A 17,808-nucleotide genomic window follows, 5' to 3' on the forward strand; every position below is an offset into this window, starting at 1 on the left:
TTGCATATTAGGCCACACACCCCTAATGTAGCCAATCCTCCAAGAGCTTACAGGGCTCTTCTTACAGGGGCTACTGTAAGCTCTTGGAGGATTGGCTACATTAGGGGTGTGTCGCTTAATATGCAAATGAGTACCTACTACAAAAAGAGCCCCTGGGTGATTCTCACAAATTGCTCAGGGAGGCAGGACTAAATTCTTCAACTTCCTGTCTCCCGGGTGGGCATTACCCCAGCTCGGTTTGGCTACTTCATAAGCGAATGAACTCAGGAACAGGAAGGAACAGAACAGAGATAAAACAGCAACCGGAACAGGTAAGCCACTGATGGAGACAAAACAACTGATAACCAGAGGAACAATATAAGAGGAATTAAGGAAGAATTAGTGCAAGGAAGCCTCTTCCACCCATTGCTTGAGCACACAGGATTGACGGGATGGTGGTGTAAGAGGCCCTTCTAACCTCGGAGCAGAAGGAACTCTGAGTATCCAAGGTTCCGTTTCCCTGAGGAGGAGGAAATTTTGATATGGGACTTCCAATAGCGGTGTCCCCATGATGGGTGGGAATTAACTATCATCCAGCACATGCTGAAGCACTCCACATCAGCCAAGAAGGAGTACTCTCTGTGTTGATGTGAGAAGCAAAATGGTAGGCAGGTAATTTATATCTACTCAGGAAGGTGGGGTAGGGCTGAGTCATTATCTTGTAGGAGTTTCCCAAGCTGTGACATGCTAATGGAGGAGCTTTCCTGACAAGGTTCTTTTGCATATGGATTGGCTGTTGAAATTCTAATCTTATCCGTAGTGCTGTTGTAAGATGTAGAGCATTTTGTGTTTTTCAGGACTGGAAACCATGCCCTATTTATTTTTAAACTCTCTTCGTTTCTGTTGAAATTGTGTTTATGTTTATGAATTTCGATGGCTTCCCTGTGTAATCTGACATGGTAATTGGATGTGTTGTTCAGCATTTCAGTGTCTTGGAATACAGTACTGTGTCCTGTTTGAGTTAGGCTATCAGCAGGGGTTGTCTCTTTTGTCTTCAAGAAAATCTCTCATTAGCATATTAGGCCACACCCCTGACAGTACAGCTCATTAGCATATTAGGCCACACCCCATTGATTTCCTTGGCTTGCCCAGGTGCCCTGCAGCTGCGGGGAGCCTGGGCAAGCCAGCCCTTGGACAGGCTGGGAAAGGCTGGTGCCCCCCTGGCCCGCCCGCCTTGGAGTCATCAGGGGGGGGGCGCTCTCCAGGCCTTCCCTCTGTAGCCACACATGCAGAGGCTTTGGCGGTAGTGGGTGTGGTCAACTCTGAAGCCAGCCGAAACTCTGTTCCTGTGCGTTCCTGCCCAAAAATAGCCCTGAACAAGTCTATGATAATGCCAAGGTCTTGTAGCCTCTGTGATGGGGTAAGGTTGCCCTTCTCCTTGTTCAGAATGGAGCCATGGGTCTCCAAGAGCTGAATAGTTCTGAGGGTGTCCCAGGACATTCACTCCTGACTTGGAGAGCAGATCAGGGCGTCTTCCAGATAAGGGTGGATTTGTATTCCCTGTTGACGGATCAACCAGTGCTTATGAGGATCTTGGAAAAATCCTGAGGAGCTGACACTGAACCAGAGAGGAGAGCCCTGAACCGAAAATAGCCACTGTAGACAAACCAAAGAAACCTGACTAGCTCAGAGCCAACTAGGAAGGCCCAGAGTCAAAAGCAAAAGTACTTAAAAACACACCATACAAAAGTCAGGAAAACAACTCCACAGGCGCAAATGCATCGCTCAGCAGCCATTGGTCACCTTCTGAATGTACAGGCAATAGAGCCAGGAGTGCTTCCACATGGAGACCCTACAATCTATTATGGAAGTCTTACTCCTCAAGGCCTTTATGACCTCCATCAATTTCACATAAGCCTATTTGCATATTCCCATATTTCCAGGACATCGCCATTTGCAGGGTCAATAAAAGGAAGGGAGGTGGAGGAGGGGGCAGCGGAGACGGAGAAAAAAAATCTGAAAGACAAAGGAAGCAGCAGAGTCGAGAGGAGGTGTGAAAAGAAGGTGTGAAGAGAAAGAGGGACAAGCTGGAGAGGTTAGAAAACTCTCCCTCAGGTCTGAAATCGCTCTAGCAGAAAGGCAGGTTAGAAAAGAGCAAAGAGCAAGCAGGAACGAGGCAGGAAACAAACTGAGCTGGGGTAACACCCACCCGGGAGACAGGAAGTTGACGAGTTTAGTCCTGTCTCTCTGAGCAATTGGTGGGGATCACCATACCAAGAGGCCCTCCTCCTCAGAGAGAGAACAAGCGTCTAGTTCACAGTGTTGCCAAAATATGCCTGAAAGCGTGTAGGCAACGCTGTCTAAAACATCAGAAGCTGGAGGAGTGGCTGAGCAAAGTTTCCAGTGGTCAGGCGGTGCTTCAGAACCCTGCATAGCTTCTTGATCCTTCCCCATTACTAGCAAACCAGAATACATTTCGTAACATAACATGCAGATCAATTTGCATCACTTAAACAGGTCACAGAAATCACCCTTCCTTAGCAAAGAATCTCAGTTCTCTTTGAAGACTAGGACCAATTTCCCACAGCCGCTGCTCTGCGCTTGCTCCTCTCTTTGCCCCCATGGCACGTGTCAATTTCCCACTCGAAGCCGCGCGGCCGCATTTTGACCTGCGGTTTCTCCCGATTTCCCCCGCGGTTTCATGATCCTGTTTTTTGAGGATTACGTAACCGCGGGCAAAATCGGGCGAAGCCACGGGTCAAAATGTGGCCGCGCAGTGGGAAATTGACACATGCCATCAGGGCAAAGAGAGGAGCGAGCGCAGAGCAGTGGCTGTGGGAAATCGGTCTAGGTTAGAAACACTTCTAGGTGCCCCCCCAAAAAAATAAATCTGTGCAAGGTTTTTAAGTGGAAAGCACACAGCCCTGACCATATCAGAACTCTGAGTTCCTTTAGTTACAGATTTGTGAAATCAGAGTTTTCATAAATTGTTATACTTGAGCATGCTTATACAGACATACGAATCTACCATAATGAGTTAAACAACTGGTACAGTCCATTCTTACTAACACCCCATCTCAGGGACACAAAGGTTTTTCTGAGCATTTCTTCTTGAGGTCTTTAACCGGAGGTACTGTGTAATTAACCTGGGGCCCGCTGTAGCCAAATGGCGTACTCCAATGAAGTTTGTCTTCGATATTCACCAGTGCTGAATCCTCACTAGAAAATCATAATCCTTAATTTTTTGATGCAGAATAAATTCTATTCATAATTTATTCTGCTTGCACCATTTGGATTTCACTTTAAAAAAAAACCCCAAACCTTGATGATTCCCCTCTCCATAGTATATATACTATCCTCCTAAGGGTGCATCGACGATTTATTTTATTGCTCAGCATTAGAGAGGCCAGATGCTGCTATGATCTCTCACACCACGGCATATATACGTACCTCAGTAACCGACAAAAGCTTCTTCTGTAGCTGAGCCTTTGGCTAGCTGCAGCTACACTAGGAGGAAACGGGGGACGTGATGGGAAGTAGGCGAGGGCTGCAGAGAATATCAAAGCCACAATGCCAAATTCTAAGGGGAAACAATTAAGGAAGAACCAAGTAAGAAATTAGTTCTTGTAGAGGAAATGCATTATTCATAAACATACTATTTGAAACACAGGAAAACTCTAGTCCAACGTCCGTAAAAGTGAAATCAGATGCTGTGTGAACAGCAGCGAATGCAACCTAGAAACATCTAATTGCTGACTTCTGGAAATAAAAGAGCAGACAACACTGCTGGCTCACAGACTCCCTCCTCACTACCACACTGACAGTGCATTTTAAAACCAAGTAGATGGGACAGTCGGCAGCACTACGACCGCTGTGTGTGCTTTTTCTTCCAATTTTAAAGGACAAATACCCTAGCAAGATTCAGTTCTTTCCCTGTGCCCTGGCTAACAGGTGCAGCATGGCCCAGCTTAAAAAAGGCAGATGCATCTGAACAGCCCCATGATGTTCCTTCCATTAAACAACTGGCCTGGGAGCAATTGCAGTCGCTATTCACTATGGGCCAGGGAGACATGTAACTAACTGCATTTCTGACTTAAACCTACAAGGGCCCCGGTCACACGGAGAATTTGCCGCGCGAAAGGCACAAATGTCGGGCGGATTTTCGGGGCGTGATCACACCACAACATCTGGGAAGCTTAGTGCACCCGTGGCCAACCCGTGGCGTCCTGCTGAAGATGCGGAGTTAAAAAGTAGCAAGGAAAGTGTACTAGTATCCGGAAAACGTGCGGCACAGACGGGAGTCTGATCGCGGGAGCACTAGTATCCCATGGCATCCGGCGGCCGTCCACATCCCATCGCAAACCGGATGCTTTTCGTAAGTGCATGCACACAAACACAAAACTGAAAGCAGTGCTGCTCCGCATAACTGCGCATGTGCACAAACACGAAACACTTGTGTGATTGCGCCGCTTCTTTGCCACGCTGCAGCATCGCTGTGTGATCGCCAGCTAACAGCCGAAGCACAGAGACTCGGGGGACCGTGTGACCGGGCTACCGTACTTTATTTTGCTCCGGGGCAAACAGCCATGCCTCCCCCCCGCGTTATCTGGCCCGTGTGACTGGGGCCAAGGTTGGCTAAAGTAATACATGTGAAGAGTTTTGAACAATCTAAAACCCTGTATAATTCTAAGGATTATTTTCATAGCTTATTATTAGAGGTAGAAGGAGACTAATTACAGAAATACCTTGAAATAAAAAGAGATCAGTTAAGTCCTTGAAATACAGGAAAAACATTTAAGGGAGCAGAAATTGCAAGATGCACATTCCCACTCATGAGGAGCACAGGGGATATAGCATATTGGGGATCAGAAAAAAAGACTATCCACAGATTGAAGCAAACCAAGGGAATGCACAGGAGCAGAGCTCCGGCATTAAGGAGCCCAGGGGGCGGGCACATGCAACAAGCCCTCTCCCCTGCTCCCAACAGCCCTCAGTTGGGCTATGAGGACCAAGAAGCAGCCAGGTAAGTTGCAGAGCCCCCCCCCACCGGCCCGCCTACAGGCACAAGCTCTCCTTCCTCTGTGAGGGCAGATCTGCGCACCCCCCCCCATAGCTAGCAATCCAAAACAATCCAGTGGCACCTTTAAGACCAAGTTTTGTTCAGGTACAAGCTCTCCCTCCTCTGCGAGGACAGATCTGCACGTTCCCCCCCCCCCAATAGCTAGCAATCCAAAACAGTCCAGTGGAGCCTGAGTGGTGGGTGTTGCCTTCTGACACACTTCCGGTGATGTCAGAGGGAGTCGCATATGCAAATTTGTGCTAATAAGTTATGCTAATGAGCTCCTGCACCTCTTTTTCTACAAAATGACCCCTGATTTTAACTAATATCACTGGAAATCAGTTAACTTGCTGTTTTACAGTGCCACACCTAAATTAATGGGATGAACTATGGCTCGGAGATGAGCATAAGGTTTGCATCCAGGATGCTTCAGGTTTAATGCCTGACATCTTCAGTTAAAAGAATCTCAAGTTGCAGGGGTTATGAGATGCGTTATACCTTTATCTGCCTGAGACCCTGGAGAGTGCTGCTGGTTAAAGCAGTCGATACTAAGCTAAACTGAATAATGGGCTGAGTCAATATAATGCCACTTGAAAAGTTCCAATCTAATCAATTCCTACTTTCCACATAACAACAGCAGCACAAATGCATAATAAACTATATTTAGATGTATTTTAGTGGCTCTACATATTAGAGTGCAGTGCCTTTCTCCAAAGTGGTGGAAGAAAGAACTCTTTCGTGCTTCAATAGTGGCTACCAGAAGGCATGCATAACCATACACGCACAAGAACATAAGAACATAAGAGAAGCCAATGTTGGATCAGGCCAATGGCCCATCTAGTCCAACACTCTGTCACACAGTGGCCAAATATACCAGGTGCCATTAGGAGATCCATCAGTGGGGCCAGGACACTAGAAGCCCTCCCACTGTTGCCCCCCCCCCCCAGCACCAAGAATATAGAGCATCACCTGCCCCAGCCTGTGAGTTCCTATCTACACCTTGTGGCTAATAGTCACTGATGGACCTCTGCTCCATATGTTTATCCAGTTCCTTCTTGAAGCCGTCCATGCTTGTAGCCGCCACCACCTCCTGTGGCAGTGAATTCCATGTGTTAATCACTCTTTGGGTGAAGAAGTACTTCCTTTTACCCGTTCTAACCCGACCACTCAGCAATTTCATGGAGTGCCCACGGGTTCTTGTATTGTGAGAAAGGGAGAAAAGTACCTCTTTCTCGACCTGCTCTATCCCATGCATAATCTTATAAACCTCAATCATGTCACCCCTCAGCCGTCGTTTCTCCAAGCTATGTTGGAACTGGCATCCTTGTACTTATTAAAGTTTTTTTTTTTTTAAATCTCGGCTTGCTTCTTAAATATGGAATACGATATCAAAGCCATTTTTATTCTCCAGGAATGATCCTGTACGGCTCCTTGTTGATATCATTCCTGGAAAAAATGTTAACACCAATCTATGCTGAAGAAGAAGAGATTGGATTTATACCCCGCCCTTCACTTGGAGTCTCAGAGCGGCTTACAAACTCCTTTCCCTTCCCCTCCCCACAACAGACACCCTGTGAGGTGGGTGGGGCTGAGAGAACTCTTGACAGAAACAGCTCTTTTTCAAGGACAGCTGTGCCAGAGCTTGTGACTGACCCAAGGTCACATCAGCAGGTGCAAGTGGAGGAGTGGGGAATCAAACCCGGTTCTCCCAGATTAGAGTCCACGCACTTAACCACTACACCAAACTGGCTGAGGTCATTATCGCCTTAAAAACCAAGCAACGTTGCCAAAATCAGCATAAGGTTTCTTGGTTAGGCTGGTGAAGGTGGCCAGGGCTAAACAGGGATGCATACTTGCTCCTTTCCTATTGAATTTATTTCTCAATGATTTGGCCCCTGTCTTAGCAGAAGATGACTATCATTCTCCTAAACTGGGCTCCTGCCGTGTACCCATTCTGCTATATGCAGACGATACAGTACTACTCTCTTGCGCGAGGGTGAGGCTCAGACATCTGCTGAACAGATGTCTTAGATATTTTCTTGAGAATAAGTTACTCCTCAATTACGAGAAATCCAAGATACTAGTATTTGCTAAGTCTTGCAAAATCCAAAAATGGACATTTGATGGAAAAGAAATAGAGCAGGTCAAGCATTTTAAATATTTAGGTGTCTATTTCAGCTATAACATGTCCTGGTCATGTCATCGCAAATCTATGACTAATTCAGCCACCATTAATACATCAGCCGGAGCTGCGGTGGCTCAAGTGGTTAAGACGCTGAACTGCAGGCTGTGGAAGGTCGGTAGTTCAGCAGTTCGAGACCCAAGTGTGCCGCATGACGGGGTGAGCTCCCGTCTCTAGTTCCAGCTCCTGCCAACCTAGCAGTTCGAAAGCAAGAAATTACAAGTAGATAAATAGGGACCACTTTAGTGGGAAGGTAACAGCGTTCCGTGTGCCTTGGTGTTTATTCATGCCGGCCACTTGACCACGGAAATGTCTTCAGACAGCGCTGGCTCTTTGGCTTTGAAACGGAGATGAGCACCGCAACCCTAGAGTCGGATTCGACTGGCTTTCGAGCAAGGGAACCTACACAGTTCTCTGTTTAGAAACAGGCCTTAACATGATAGAAACAAGGGCATGGCTTATATCATTCAAATACTGGCTATGTATGCACTACACTGCCGACAAGGGGAGCTACATATACCAAATGCTGTCTGAATCTACCTCGTCTAAATGGAATGCTTTCATAGTGGAGAAAATAATTACAATGGGTCTATCCATGGATTCTCTGTATATGTTATCTTTCACAAATGCATATCAGTTAATTAAACGTAGAATCCTGGATACAGAAATGCAAAAACTAGTTAGCGATGCAAACAAAGCCTGCTCCCCCTTGAATTTCGGAATCCTTCCAACTATTGGCCATCTGCCTTCGTACTTATCAGCCCTTCATGCTCCACAACTGCGCCGAGCATTTGCACTTGCTAGATGCATTACTCTTCCATCTGCTGTTAACTATGGTAGATATAAAGGGATTCCATACTCAGCTAGACACTGTGTGTGTAATCAAAACCAAGTTGACTTGGTTTTCCATATTCTCCTACACTGTCCCCAATATGATGAGATACGTCTTACCTTTTTAGATCCAATCTAATTTAATATGATAGGCTGTCCAGACGCTATTAAGGTGTGCCACCTCTTGAATGATTTGTCACCCGAAATAACTGAAAATGTAGCCTCTTTTTTAAGTTTGGTAATCGAGGATCATCTGCACGACATATAGATGCATATGATTGATTCATTTCTCCTTGTTACCTATTTATCCACTTTTGTAGCTGCGGTGGCTCAAGTGGTTAAGACGCTGAACTACAGGCTGTGGAAGGTCGGTAGTTCAGCAGTTCAAGACCCGGGTGCCGCATGACGGAGTGAGCTCCCGTCTCTAGTTCCAGCTCCTGCCAACCTAGCAGTTCGAAAGCAAGAAGTTGCAAGTAGATAAATAGGGAACACTTCAGTGGGAAGGTAACAGCGTTCCCTGCGCCTTGATGTTTAGTCATGCCAGCCACATGACCACGGAAACGTCTTCGGACAGCGCTGCCTCTTCGGCTTTGAAACGGAGATGAGCACCGCAACCCTAGAGTTGGACTCGACTGGCTTTCGAGCAAGGGAACCTTTACCTTTACCTATGTGTATGTGACCAGGGCTAAAGTGGCCAGAGTAAATACAACAACACAGAACTTATACAGAAATCTAAGAAAGGTACTTGTGGGAAGACCCTTTAAGGTATTCAAGAAAAGAGCAAAACGGACAGCCATACAGCACGCGCACACATGGTGTCTGGCACATCAAGAGAAAGGGCAAATAATCCTGAAGCTCACTGTGGCCAAGATTTATTTCTATACAAGTCACTAGAGGGCAGCAACTAACTCATAATAAATGCACGTTCCATACTTGGCAAAAATTAAAGGACTTCAATACCTGCATACAGCACAGCCTCAATGCGATCCTTGATATACTCAGGGCTGCTCTCAGAAGCAAGAGGAAGTGTTGAGGACCCATTTGGGCCTGGAACCACCAGGGGTCCTACTAAAAACGCACAGGCTCCACCAAGGTAACTGATCAGTGACGCTATAGCTGTGGCCGTGGCACGCTCATCTGGTGAAAACCATGTTGTGGAGAGGAATGGAGCTGCACTCGTTACCGTTGGGCCGGCCAATCCGTTCAGCAATTGCCCTCCATGAATCAACCTGAAAAGGAAAGAAAAAAACACAACACAGATACTGTTACATACAACTTCTTGAATACACTAGAACCAGAGTTTCAAAGAGCATGTTAAAAACATGGAAGAAACTCTCCACCACCACCACCAATTTTTTTGGCTACCATTAAGAAAACAGGCATCTTCTTACTCCAGCCATTCATTCAGCTCCAGCTGCCACGTCTACAAAAGTAATTTTCAACCATCCCTTTTTTATTTTGTGTCCCTCCCTTAACTCGTGTTTCTGCAGTTTCTGGTTCAATTTCACCCCATTCCCTTAAACGGAACCACTCCAGAACTGAGCATACAGGCCCAATCCGCATCTAGCAGTTGCTCCGCTGTCATACCAAACCCACACTGGAACAGAAATTCCCCTCTGCATTGCATGCCACTTTCACTTTGATAGAGTGTCGCATTTTATGGCAGCGTCCAGACTGCTTGCCGCTTTCACGTTTTGATCTCTTGGTTTTATGGTGGCTGTCTGCATGGATTTATGGCTGTTTTATGGCCATTCGGGGTCCGCAGTCAGTATGGTGTTGGCCCCAGGTAGTTGAATGTGGTTTTGAGCCGCATCTTTTTCTGTTTGGTAAAACAACTGAACAAATGCTAAATGCAGATTGTGCCACAGTCTCCCCCTTAACTATTCCTCACAAATTCTTCATCTTTCTTGATAACATTATTTACTTTTCCCTCAGACTTTTAATTTGTGTTATTTTAATGGTACTTTTACGCTCTATAATGGCCGCTTCTTTCATCTACTTAACATCCATTTTCTTCTCTCGAGACACAACTCTGCTGCCCATCTTATTCTCTTTTATGCTGCTTGCTCATCTCATTCTTGTGTACCACTGGCTTCTTCCACTGTACTATCAAATTTATCTCAGGTGACATCAGTAGCATTTATTTGGAGACGGAAAGTAAACTTAATCAAATCAAAAGTAATATAATGCCAACCAAAATACTGCAAAATAGTATTTGCAGAACTTTTTCTCGTCCTCGATGCTCCGTACAAATAAACATAAACAAAAGCATGGGGAGGGGGGATATCCCCAGGCCACGTTGGAAATGTCTATGGCCTGCAGCTTATGCAGCCTTAAAGTAGCTAGATACCTACGATTGCTATTTATTTTAGGAAATGCAAAACTTAATAGTTAGAGAGAGATTCTTCAACTGGAGGAAAATCATCTGGGATAGTGCTTTGCTTACTGGGAGGGTTCTTTCCCTCCAACTAGTTGGCAGTATTACTTTATAGTTTTCATTGCCTCTAGTACCTCATGGGAATAAACAGAAGACGACTACCATTTTTCCCTCTACTCTCAGTTGTTAGGAGATCTAAGCATTCTAGCATTTGGTGCTAGAGAGACAGCTGATGCCTCCTGGCATTCTCCAAACTGAAGCTTCCATTTCTTCCCTTCTTTATTCCAGAAGACTTTGAGGCAACTTTGAACCTGCCAAAACCATACATCAAACACCATCTAATCCATTTGACTGTGCAACACATCCTTGTTTAATGTTGAAACTCTAACAGGGTATTCCTGAGTTACTGTCGTCTGCCCAGTGATTTCCATGGGCTTAGACTGGAGTACTTTTGCACAGGACTGCACTACAGAACTTGAAGACCAGAGGCCTTTCCATCATAGCTTGAAGATTCTTTCTCCCCCCGCCCCCCTCTTTTTTAGGTGTCAAATCCTTGCAAAAAAGGAAGCTGCTCCTAAGGCATGGAAGCTACAGCCAAGGCTGACCATTATTTATGGATATACCAGTTGGAGGGGAGGAGAGGAATAGAATGTTGATGCTATAAGAAACAAAAATTGAAACTACAGGCAAAGAGAAAACCCAGATGTTGAGACTTTTCCCACAGAGGATACAACTAACACAGAATATTAAAGCAAACTGAATAAGCTGTTTAACTGAAGTCACTGCTTGAGGTGATGTTTGTATTTTTACATTTTAAAAACTCATACGCTGTTTTTTTTATACTAAGTTAAAAAATGACGAAACACAATACAGTCAAGGACTAAAAGATTAAAAATTACGGGGAAATTTTTCTGTCACCAGGAAATAACACTTGGAGGAGACCATCCATGCGCTGCATGTTGAGATCTCTGTTGTCAGCCAACAATAAAACCACTAACTTGATAATAAGCATTTCGAACAGTGATGCAGTCCAAAGTTTTTTTGTTAAGCAGATGGGAAGGCCCAAGAGAAAGCCCAGAATGCTGACAAATTCAAGAGGTCATATAATCCCTGCAAGCACTAATATTGGTGAAATAATGCATCTGTGTGGTGTTAAGGAGCCATATGCTTCTCCTGCCAACAAAAGTCCGCATGGTCAAAGCAATGGTATTCCCAGTAGTCATGTATGGCTGCGAGAGTTGGACTATAAGGAAGGCCGAGCGCCGAAAAATAGATTCTTTTGAACTATGGTGCTGGAGAAGACTCTTGAGAGTCCCTTGGACTGCAAGAAGATCAAATCAGTCAATCCTAAAAGAAATCAACCCTGACTGTTCCCTGGAAGGCCAGATAATGAAACTGAAGCTCAAAGACTTTGGCCACCCAATGAGAAGGGAGCACTCACTGGAGAAGACCCTGATGCTGGGAAAGATTGAAGGTCAAAGAAGACGGGGACGGCAGAGGATGAGATGGTTAGACAGTGTCATCGATGCAACGAACGTGAAGTTGAGCAAACTTCAGAGGACGGCGGAAGACCGGAAGGCCTGGCGGGAGCTGGTCCATGGGGTCGCGAAGAGTCGGACTCGACTGTGCGACTGAACAACAACAATGCTTCTCCTGGATCGCAATTCAAAATTAAACTCCTAAATGCTTGACAATTATTAAACGTTTACAGAACTTTTCCAGACAGAAGAGTAATGGCCTGCTTCCAACCGTAGTAAATTATCTTGCTTCTAGAGTAATTCCCTAGGAAGCTTAACAACATACAGTATAATTCATTGTTGGACCTATAATGAATGGCATGTCTCTCTTTGGATGTGACCACATTCTATTGCACTAGGAATGACTGCATTTCAGAGATATTTCGAGAAACACAACCTGAATAAGCAAAATCACTCTGGACTGAGAGGTGCAATTGCTCTGCTATTGTCTACTGGAGAGATCTGTTTCCTAGTAACAGCCTCAAATGCTGCCAGATACATCAAGAAGCTGCAACTACAACTCAAATTGCATTGTATGTACAAACTGGATTCCTTGCATGATGGATGTGCAAGGCTGTATTATCAGATCACACATACGGAAAAGATTACTGCACAAGGAATGAAAAAGGAAGAGGACGGCGCATAGGTAAAACTGTGAGTTATAAAGTTTCTAAGTCGTCCATCAAAATATCATAATCAGCAAAGAATGAGTATACTGAAGATCTGCAACTGTCACAGTTTTTGCAGTACCATAAAGAGGTATGTGGTTACTTAATATCTTGGGAAATAGAAAAGAAACAGATACCATGAAAAAGAGAAATTACAGCGGCACAACTAAGTCACTTCCCCTTTTGGTTGACAGGAATGGGGGAAAGGTTAGGAGAAGAGATAAAAGAAGCCTTTCCTGCTATCACCAAAAGGGCTAACATATACCTTCTTAGCAAAAACACTCACTGGCCCCAAAAACATATTAAGCTGTGTCTGGGCCCGGACTTACCTACCAGTGAGCCAGGGGGCTGAGTGGCAATGGGAGCCGGGGGGGTGCCCCCTCACACTGCAATGGGAGCCACCACTGCTGGCTCCGCACCGGGGCGGTGCACCAATAGGGATGGTGCCTGGGTGCCACGGGATCCACTGAGCTGCTCCCACGGTGGACCACAGGATGAGGAGCCAGGTCTCGGGAGAGAGGAGAGGCTGGTGGGTACTGCGTGCTCCCAAGAGCAGGCCGAGCCAGGCCACGGGACCGCAACATTCACCAGCAGGATGGCGGGAAAGACAGCTGTTTTGGCACAAGGCAAGGACGCAGGAAGCAAGGAGCCAGTGGAGAATGCCGACCCCGCCTAGGGCTGAACAGATGGGAGGCGAGGCGAGGGAGGTGAGACAAGGAACAGACGCCCTCTTGTCCAATGAGAGAGGGACCTGGGTTGAAGGACAAGTAGAAGGACCACTGGTGGTAAAGCTAGGCTGGGAGGCATGAAAGGAGGCAAGGAGGCTGAGGTCGAGGAGGAGGAGGAGAACAGGGGAGTTCGACAGTTGAGAAAGAGAGAGAAGTCAGACTCCAGAGGGTGCCTGCTGCCGGCTAGCCAAGGCCTCTCGCCTGCTTTCTGGGACCCCAGAGGCCCCTTTGCAACCCCAGAGCCATAGCTGAGTGAGGACCCCCTGCGGATGGCCAGCGGCAGCCTCACATTCTTCTACCCCATCAAACGGCTGCCTGAACGCCAAGGCTCCCTACCTTTACGAGACTGATCTAGCCACATGGATCCATGCTATGGTTACCTCAAGGCTAGACTACTGTAATGAATTCTACATGGGTCTGCCATTAAAGTACACTGGAAACTCCAGAACATTACTAGTGGGCCTGCCACGTCCATTCTGCAGTCACTCTACTGGTTACTGATCTGTCACTGGGGTCAATTTAAGGTACTGATTATCACCTGCAAAGCCCTTAATAGCCTTGGACCCTTATTCCTGCAGGGCAGTCTCTCCTAGTATGCTCCACCACATCAACTTCGTTGATCTGAGCAACATCTTCTGAAGGCGCCACCCTACAAATGGGTACGATCAGCAACTACCTGCTCTTGAGGAAGGACTTGCCTGGGAAGGTTAGGAAGGCTCCCATATTTCTACCGCACTGCAGCATTTTCAAAACAGAATGTTCAAGAGAGCATTTTAGAGGTTCTATGGCTGTAGCATTTTAGAGGTTCTATGGCTGTAGCATAATGGAACTGCTCAAGAGGTCACTTTTATAAGAAAGTAAGTAGGAACCCGCAAAGACTTGTGGGAGGCAACTCACTTCCCCCCTCTCCCACTATTTCTTCTTTCCCTTTCCTGAAAGCCCCATAGCCTCTTCCATTTTCCTGATTCCTTCACTCCTTCTAGGGTTGCCTGGCGGTCTCTTGGAATCATAAGATCTCCCAGCTACAGAGATGAGTTCCCCTTAGGGTTGCTAGCTCCAAGTTTGGTGTAGTGGTTAAGTGCGTGGACTCTAACAAGCCTGCTTCTTCTTTCTCCAAGCCAGGCACTTTGCGGTCAACGGCTCTCCCCAGGAGCTCTGCTGCGCCAGGGAAGCTTGGCAAGCAGGTTTGCAGGGATTTCCTATTCTGCTGCCTCAGGATCACCTCCCCCAACTCTCCCTTGAAGGAAGTCCCATGGTCGGAGACCTTAGCTGCAAACACTGCAGTGACTGAAGCAGCGAAGCAGCGGGCAAAAGCAAACAGCCTCAGGAAGACCAGGCCGGAAGAACAAAGTTTGTTTGTTCATTTTTAAACAAAGGGAAAGGCTTGCATAAAGGCACACACCTGCAAAGGAAAGGACAAAGTACAACCAAAGGAGCTCCTGAAAGAAAAATCTCAGGAGCTCTCTAAATCCACTGCTCTCTCAGGCGGAGGCAGGAAAGACTGAGAGGGTGGGCTCCTTCCTCCCCAGACGGAAAGTACAGTCAATCTCCTGCCTCCGGGGATTGTGAGAAGAGGAACCCAAGTGTATCAGAGTGTCCTCCTCCCCCTTGAGAAAGAAATCATTTAAAAAACCTTTATACCTAAAAATACCATAGGAGAACCCCCGGTACATTCTTCAGATCACAAAACACACCCAAGGTGAAAGAAACAGCCAATGCTATTCTTAAGTTCTATTGTTCTATCGCACCAAAGGGTCTTATTATGTACCAGCTGCCCAAAAACTCTTTCAAGCAAAGGCAGTTGGACAGATGCTCTATGGCACTTTTATTGGGTCTCCTTCCTCTAGTTTTGCCCCCTTAGAGCGAGTTCAGTCCAAATTTCTCAAGAGCAGTTCTTCAGGTCCCAAGGTGTGTATCGAATACACTGATCCGTCTAGAGACAGGTGCTATATCAGTGGAAGCCAAAATTACTTTAGCTTCACTCCAGTGTTGGCTTAAACTAAATTTCCATCCTCAGGGACTAACCCACTTGTTACTCTCAGACAACTTTCAATCCAAATGGCTGAGAGCAGTTCATAATAAATTATATGAGCTTGGTTTTTCCCCCCAAGCGATTTTGAGTACGCGTTGGGATGTAGCAAACTCAGCCCTAAAACAGAGAATGATGGACATGGAGAGACAGACAGATCTCGGGAGATGTCCTAAGTTTAGAGCCCCAGATTCTGTCAAATATCGCTTGCAACCCATGTCCTGTTTATCGCAGCTTGATACAGACAGGTTGCTTACCTGTAACTGGTGATCTTCGAGTGGTCATCTGTGCATTCACACCCTTGGGAATATACTGCGCCTGCGCTGACCTTCTCGGTACCGGTAGCTAGCAAAAGGGATTTTCGCACCTCTCCCAGGTCACGCGCCGGCTCCACTGCGCATGACCAAGGAGGGGCACGCAGATCCCGCCAGTTCCTTCTGACCGCCGCCCAACAGCCTTCAAAGAAACAAGATGAAGGGCCGAGAGCAGAGGGGAAGGAGGGCGGGTGGTGTGAATGCACAGATGACCACTCGAAGATCACCAGTTACAGGTAAGCAACCTGTCTATCTTCTTCGTGGTCTCTGTGCATCACACCCTTGGGAGAATAGCAAGCAATAACTCTTACCTGGAGGAGGGGCCGAGGCCCTACATCTGCGCCGTCTGCAATATAGACCGACCCAACGCCACACGACGAGAAGACCGGACATCAAGGGCATAATGCTTCACGAAGGTGAGCGGAGTAGCCCAAGTCGCAGCGTTGCAGATGTCCTCCAACGGCATACCTCGCAGGAAAGCTGTGGAAGTTGCTACCGCCCTCGTAGAATGGGCGCGAAGCTGACCTGGAAGAGGTTTCTTAGCCAAAGCGTAGCATAGCTTGATCACCTCCACAATCCATCTCGACAGCCTCTGGGAAGAGATCTTCTTCCCTTGGGAGGGCATACTGTGAGCAACAAACAAAGCTGGAGACTGGCGAAAAGACTTAGTCCTGCCCAAATAGAACAACAACGCTCTCTTAACATCCAGAGAATGCAATTTCCGTTCCTCTTCATTAGCAGGAGACGGGAAAAATGATGGCAGAACTACATCTGAACGTAAATGAAATTCCGAAACAACTTTCGGTAAAAAGGAGATGTCCAAAGACAATGAAACCCCATGTGGGGAAAAACTTAAGTATGGTGGATCACACCTCAGAGCAGACAATTCGCTGACCCGACGAGCAGAGGTAATGGCCACCAAAAACGCAGTCTTGAGTGACAGCAATTTTAGAGAGCAAGTGGCCAATGGCTCGAAAGGTTTTCCCATCAAAAAACGCAAAACTAAAGCCAAATCCCAGGCCGGGGTTGGAGGACGACGGGGAGGGTACAGGCGAATAAGGCCTTTACAAAACTGTTTTGTCTGAGGATGCGAGAAAACTGAAAACCCATCAACAGATGGATGAAAAGCTGACACCGCAGCTAAATACACTTTAACCGACGAAAAACTGAGACCCAAGTCCATTCTGGACAAAATAAATGCAAAAATAGACCTCAAATCCACTGGCGGAGGAGGTAGATTTGAGGAATTCAAATACTGCAGGAATAGATTCCACTTCCTTGTGTAGGAAGTCCGAGTAGACAGTTTACGACAGTTCAACAAGACATCATTGATACGAGCGTCCATCACTGAAAGCGTATTTCCCACAGAGTCAGCTTGAGACTCAGAGGATCGTAGTGAAGGACCTGGCCCTCCTGAGCCTGGAGGAGATCCAACTCCTGCGGCAGGTGTACAAAGGATCCCTTGGCTAACCTCAACAGTGTCGGGAACCAAACTTGCCGAGGCCACCAGGGGGCTACTAGAAGACAATGGGGCTTGTCGTGTTGTATTTTCACCAACACCCTGTGAAGCAGCGGAATCGGAGGAAATAGGTACAGAAAGTTGTGAGCCCACGATATCAACAGGCCGTCCCCCAGTGACAGAGGGTCCAACCCCGCTCTGGAACAAAACATGGGACACTTCTTGTTGAATCGAGTTGCAAAAACATCGATGTGGGGATGTCCCAGACGTTGAAAAAGAGGGAGGAGATACTTTGAATTCAGCTCCCAATCGTGGTCCGATGCTCCTCCTCTGCTCAGGAAATCTGCTTGCTGGTTCAAAGTTCCTGGCAGATGGGCAGCTTGGAGAGTGATATTCCGATGAAGGCACTCTTCCCATATGTCCATAGCTAGCCTGCAAAGGGATCTGGACACTGTCCCGCCCTGGCGATTGATATAAGCCATTGCAGTTGTATTGTCCGTAAATATTAACACAGCTTTCCCTGCAACCTGTTTGTGCAAGGATCTGAGGGCAAATTTTACGGCCAGCAGTTCCAGATAGTTGATGTGATGACGTTTCCAAAGGGGCTGCCATGGAGCACCCACACAAGTGTCGTCCGTATGAGCACCCCAACCCCACAGGGAGGC

General features: G+C 46.7%; 1 protein-coding gene across 1 annotated transcript in view; it reads right to left on the reverse strand.

The window, feature by feature from the left end:
• Positions 1-17,808, reverse strand: part of DIRC2 (disrupted in renal carcinoma 2) — a 158,863-nt gene that overhangs the window by 71,965 nt on the left and 69,090 nt on the right. The window contains exons 3-4 of the mRNA XM_015410852.1: positions 9,012-9,280; positions 3,430-3,559 (exon numbers count right to left, since the gene is read on the reverse strand). Coding sequence (XP_015266338.1) covers positions 3,430-3,559; positions 9,012-9,280 — 399 coding nt within the window. The remainder of the gene's footprint in view (positions 1-3,429; positions 3,560-9,011; positions 9,281-17,808) is intronic.

This window comes from Gekko japonicus, unplaced genomic scaffold (genome assembly GCF_001447785.1).
Source record: "Gekko japonicus isolate JY-2015 unplaced genomic scaffold, Gekko_japonicus_V1.1 scaffold319, whole genome shotgun sequence".
Taxonomy (NCBI): Eukaryota; Metazoa; Chordata; class Lepidosauria; order Squamata; family Gekkonidae; genus Gekko; species Gekko japonicus.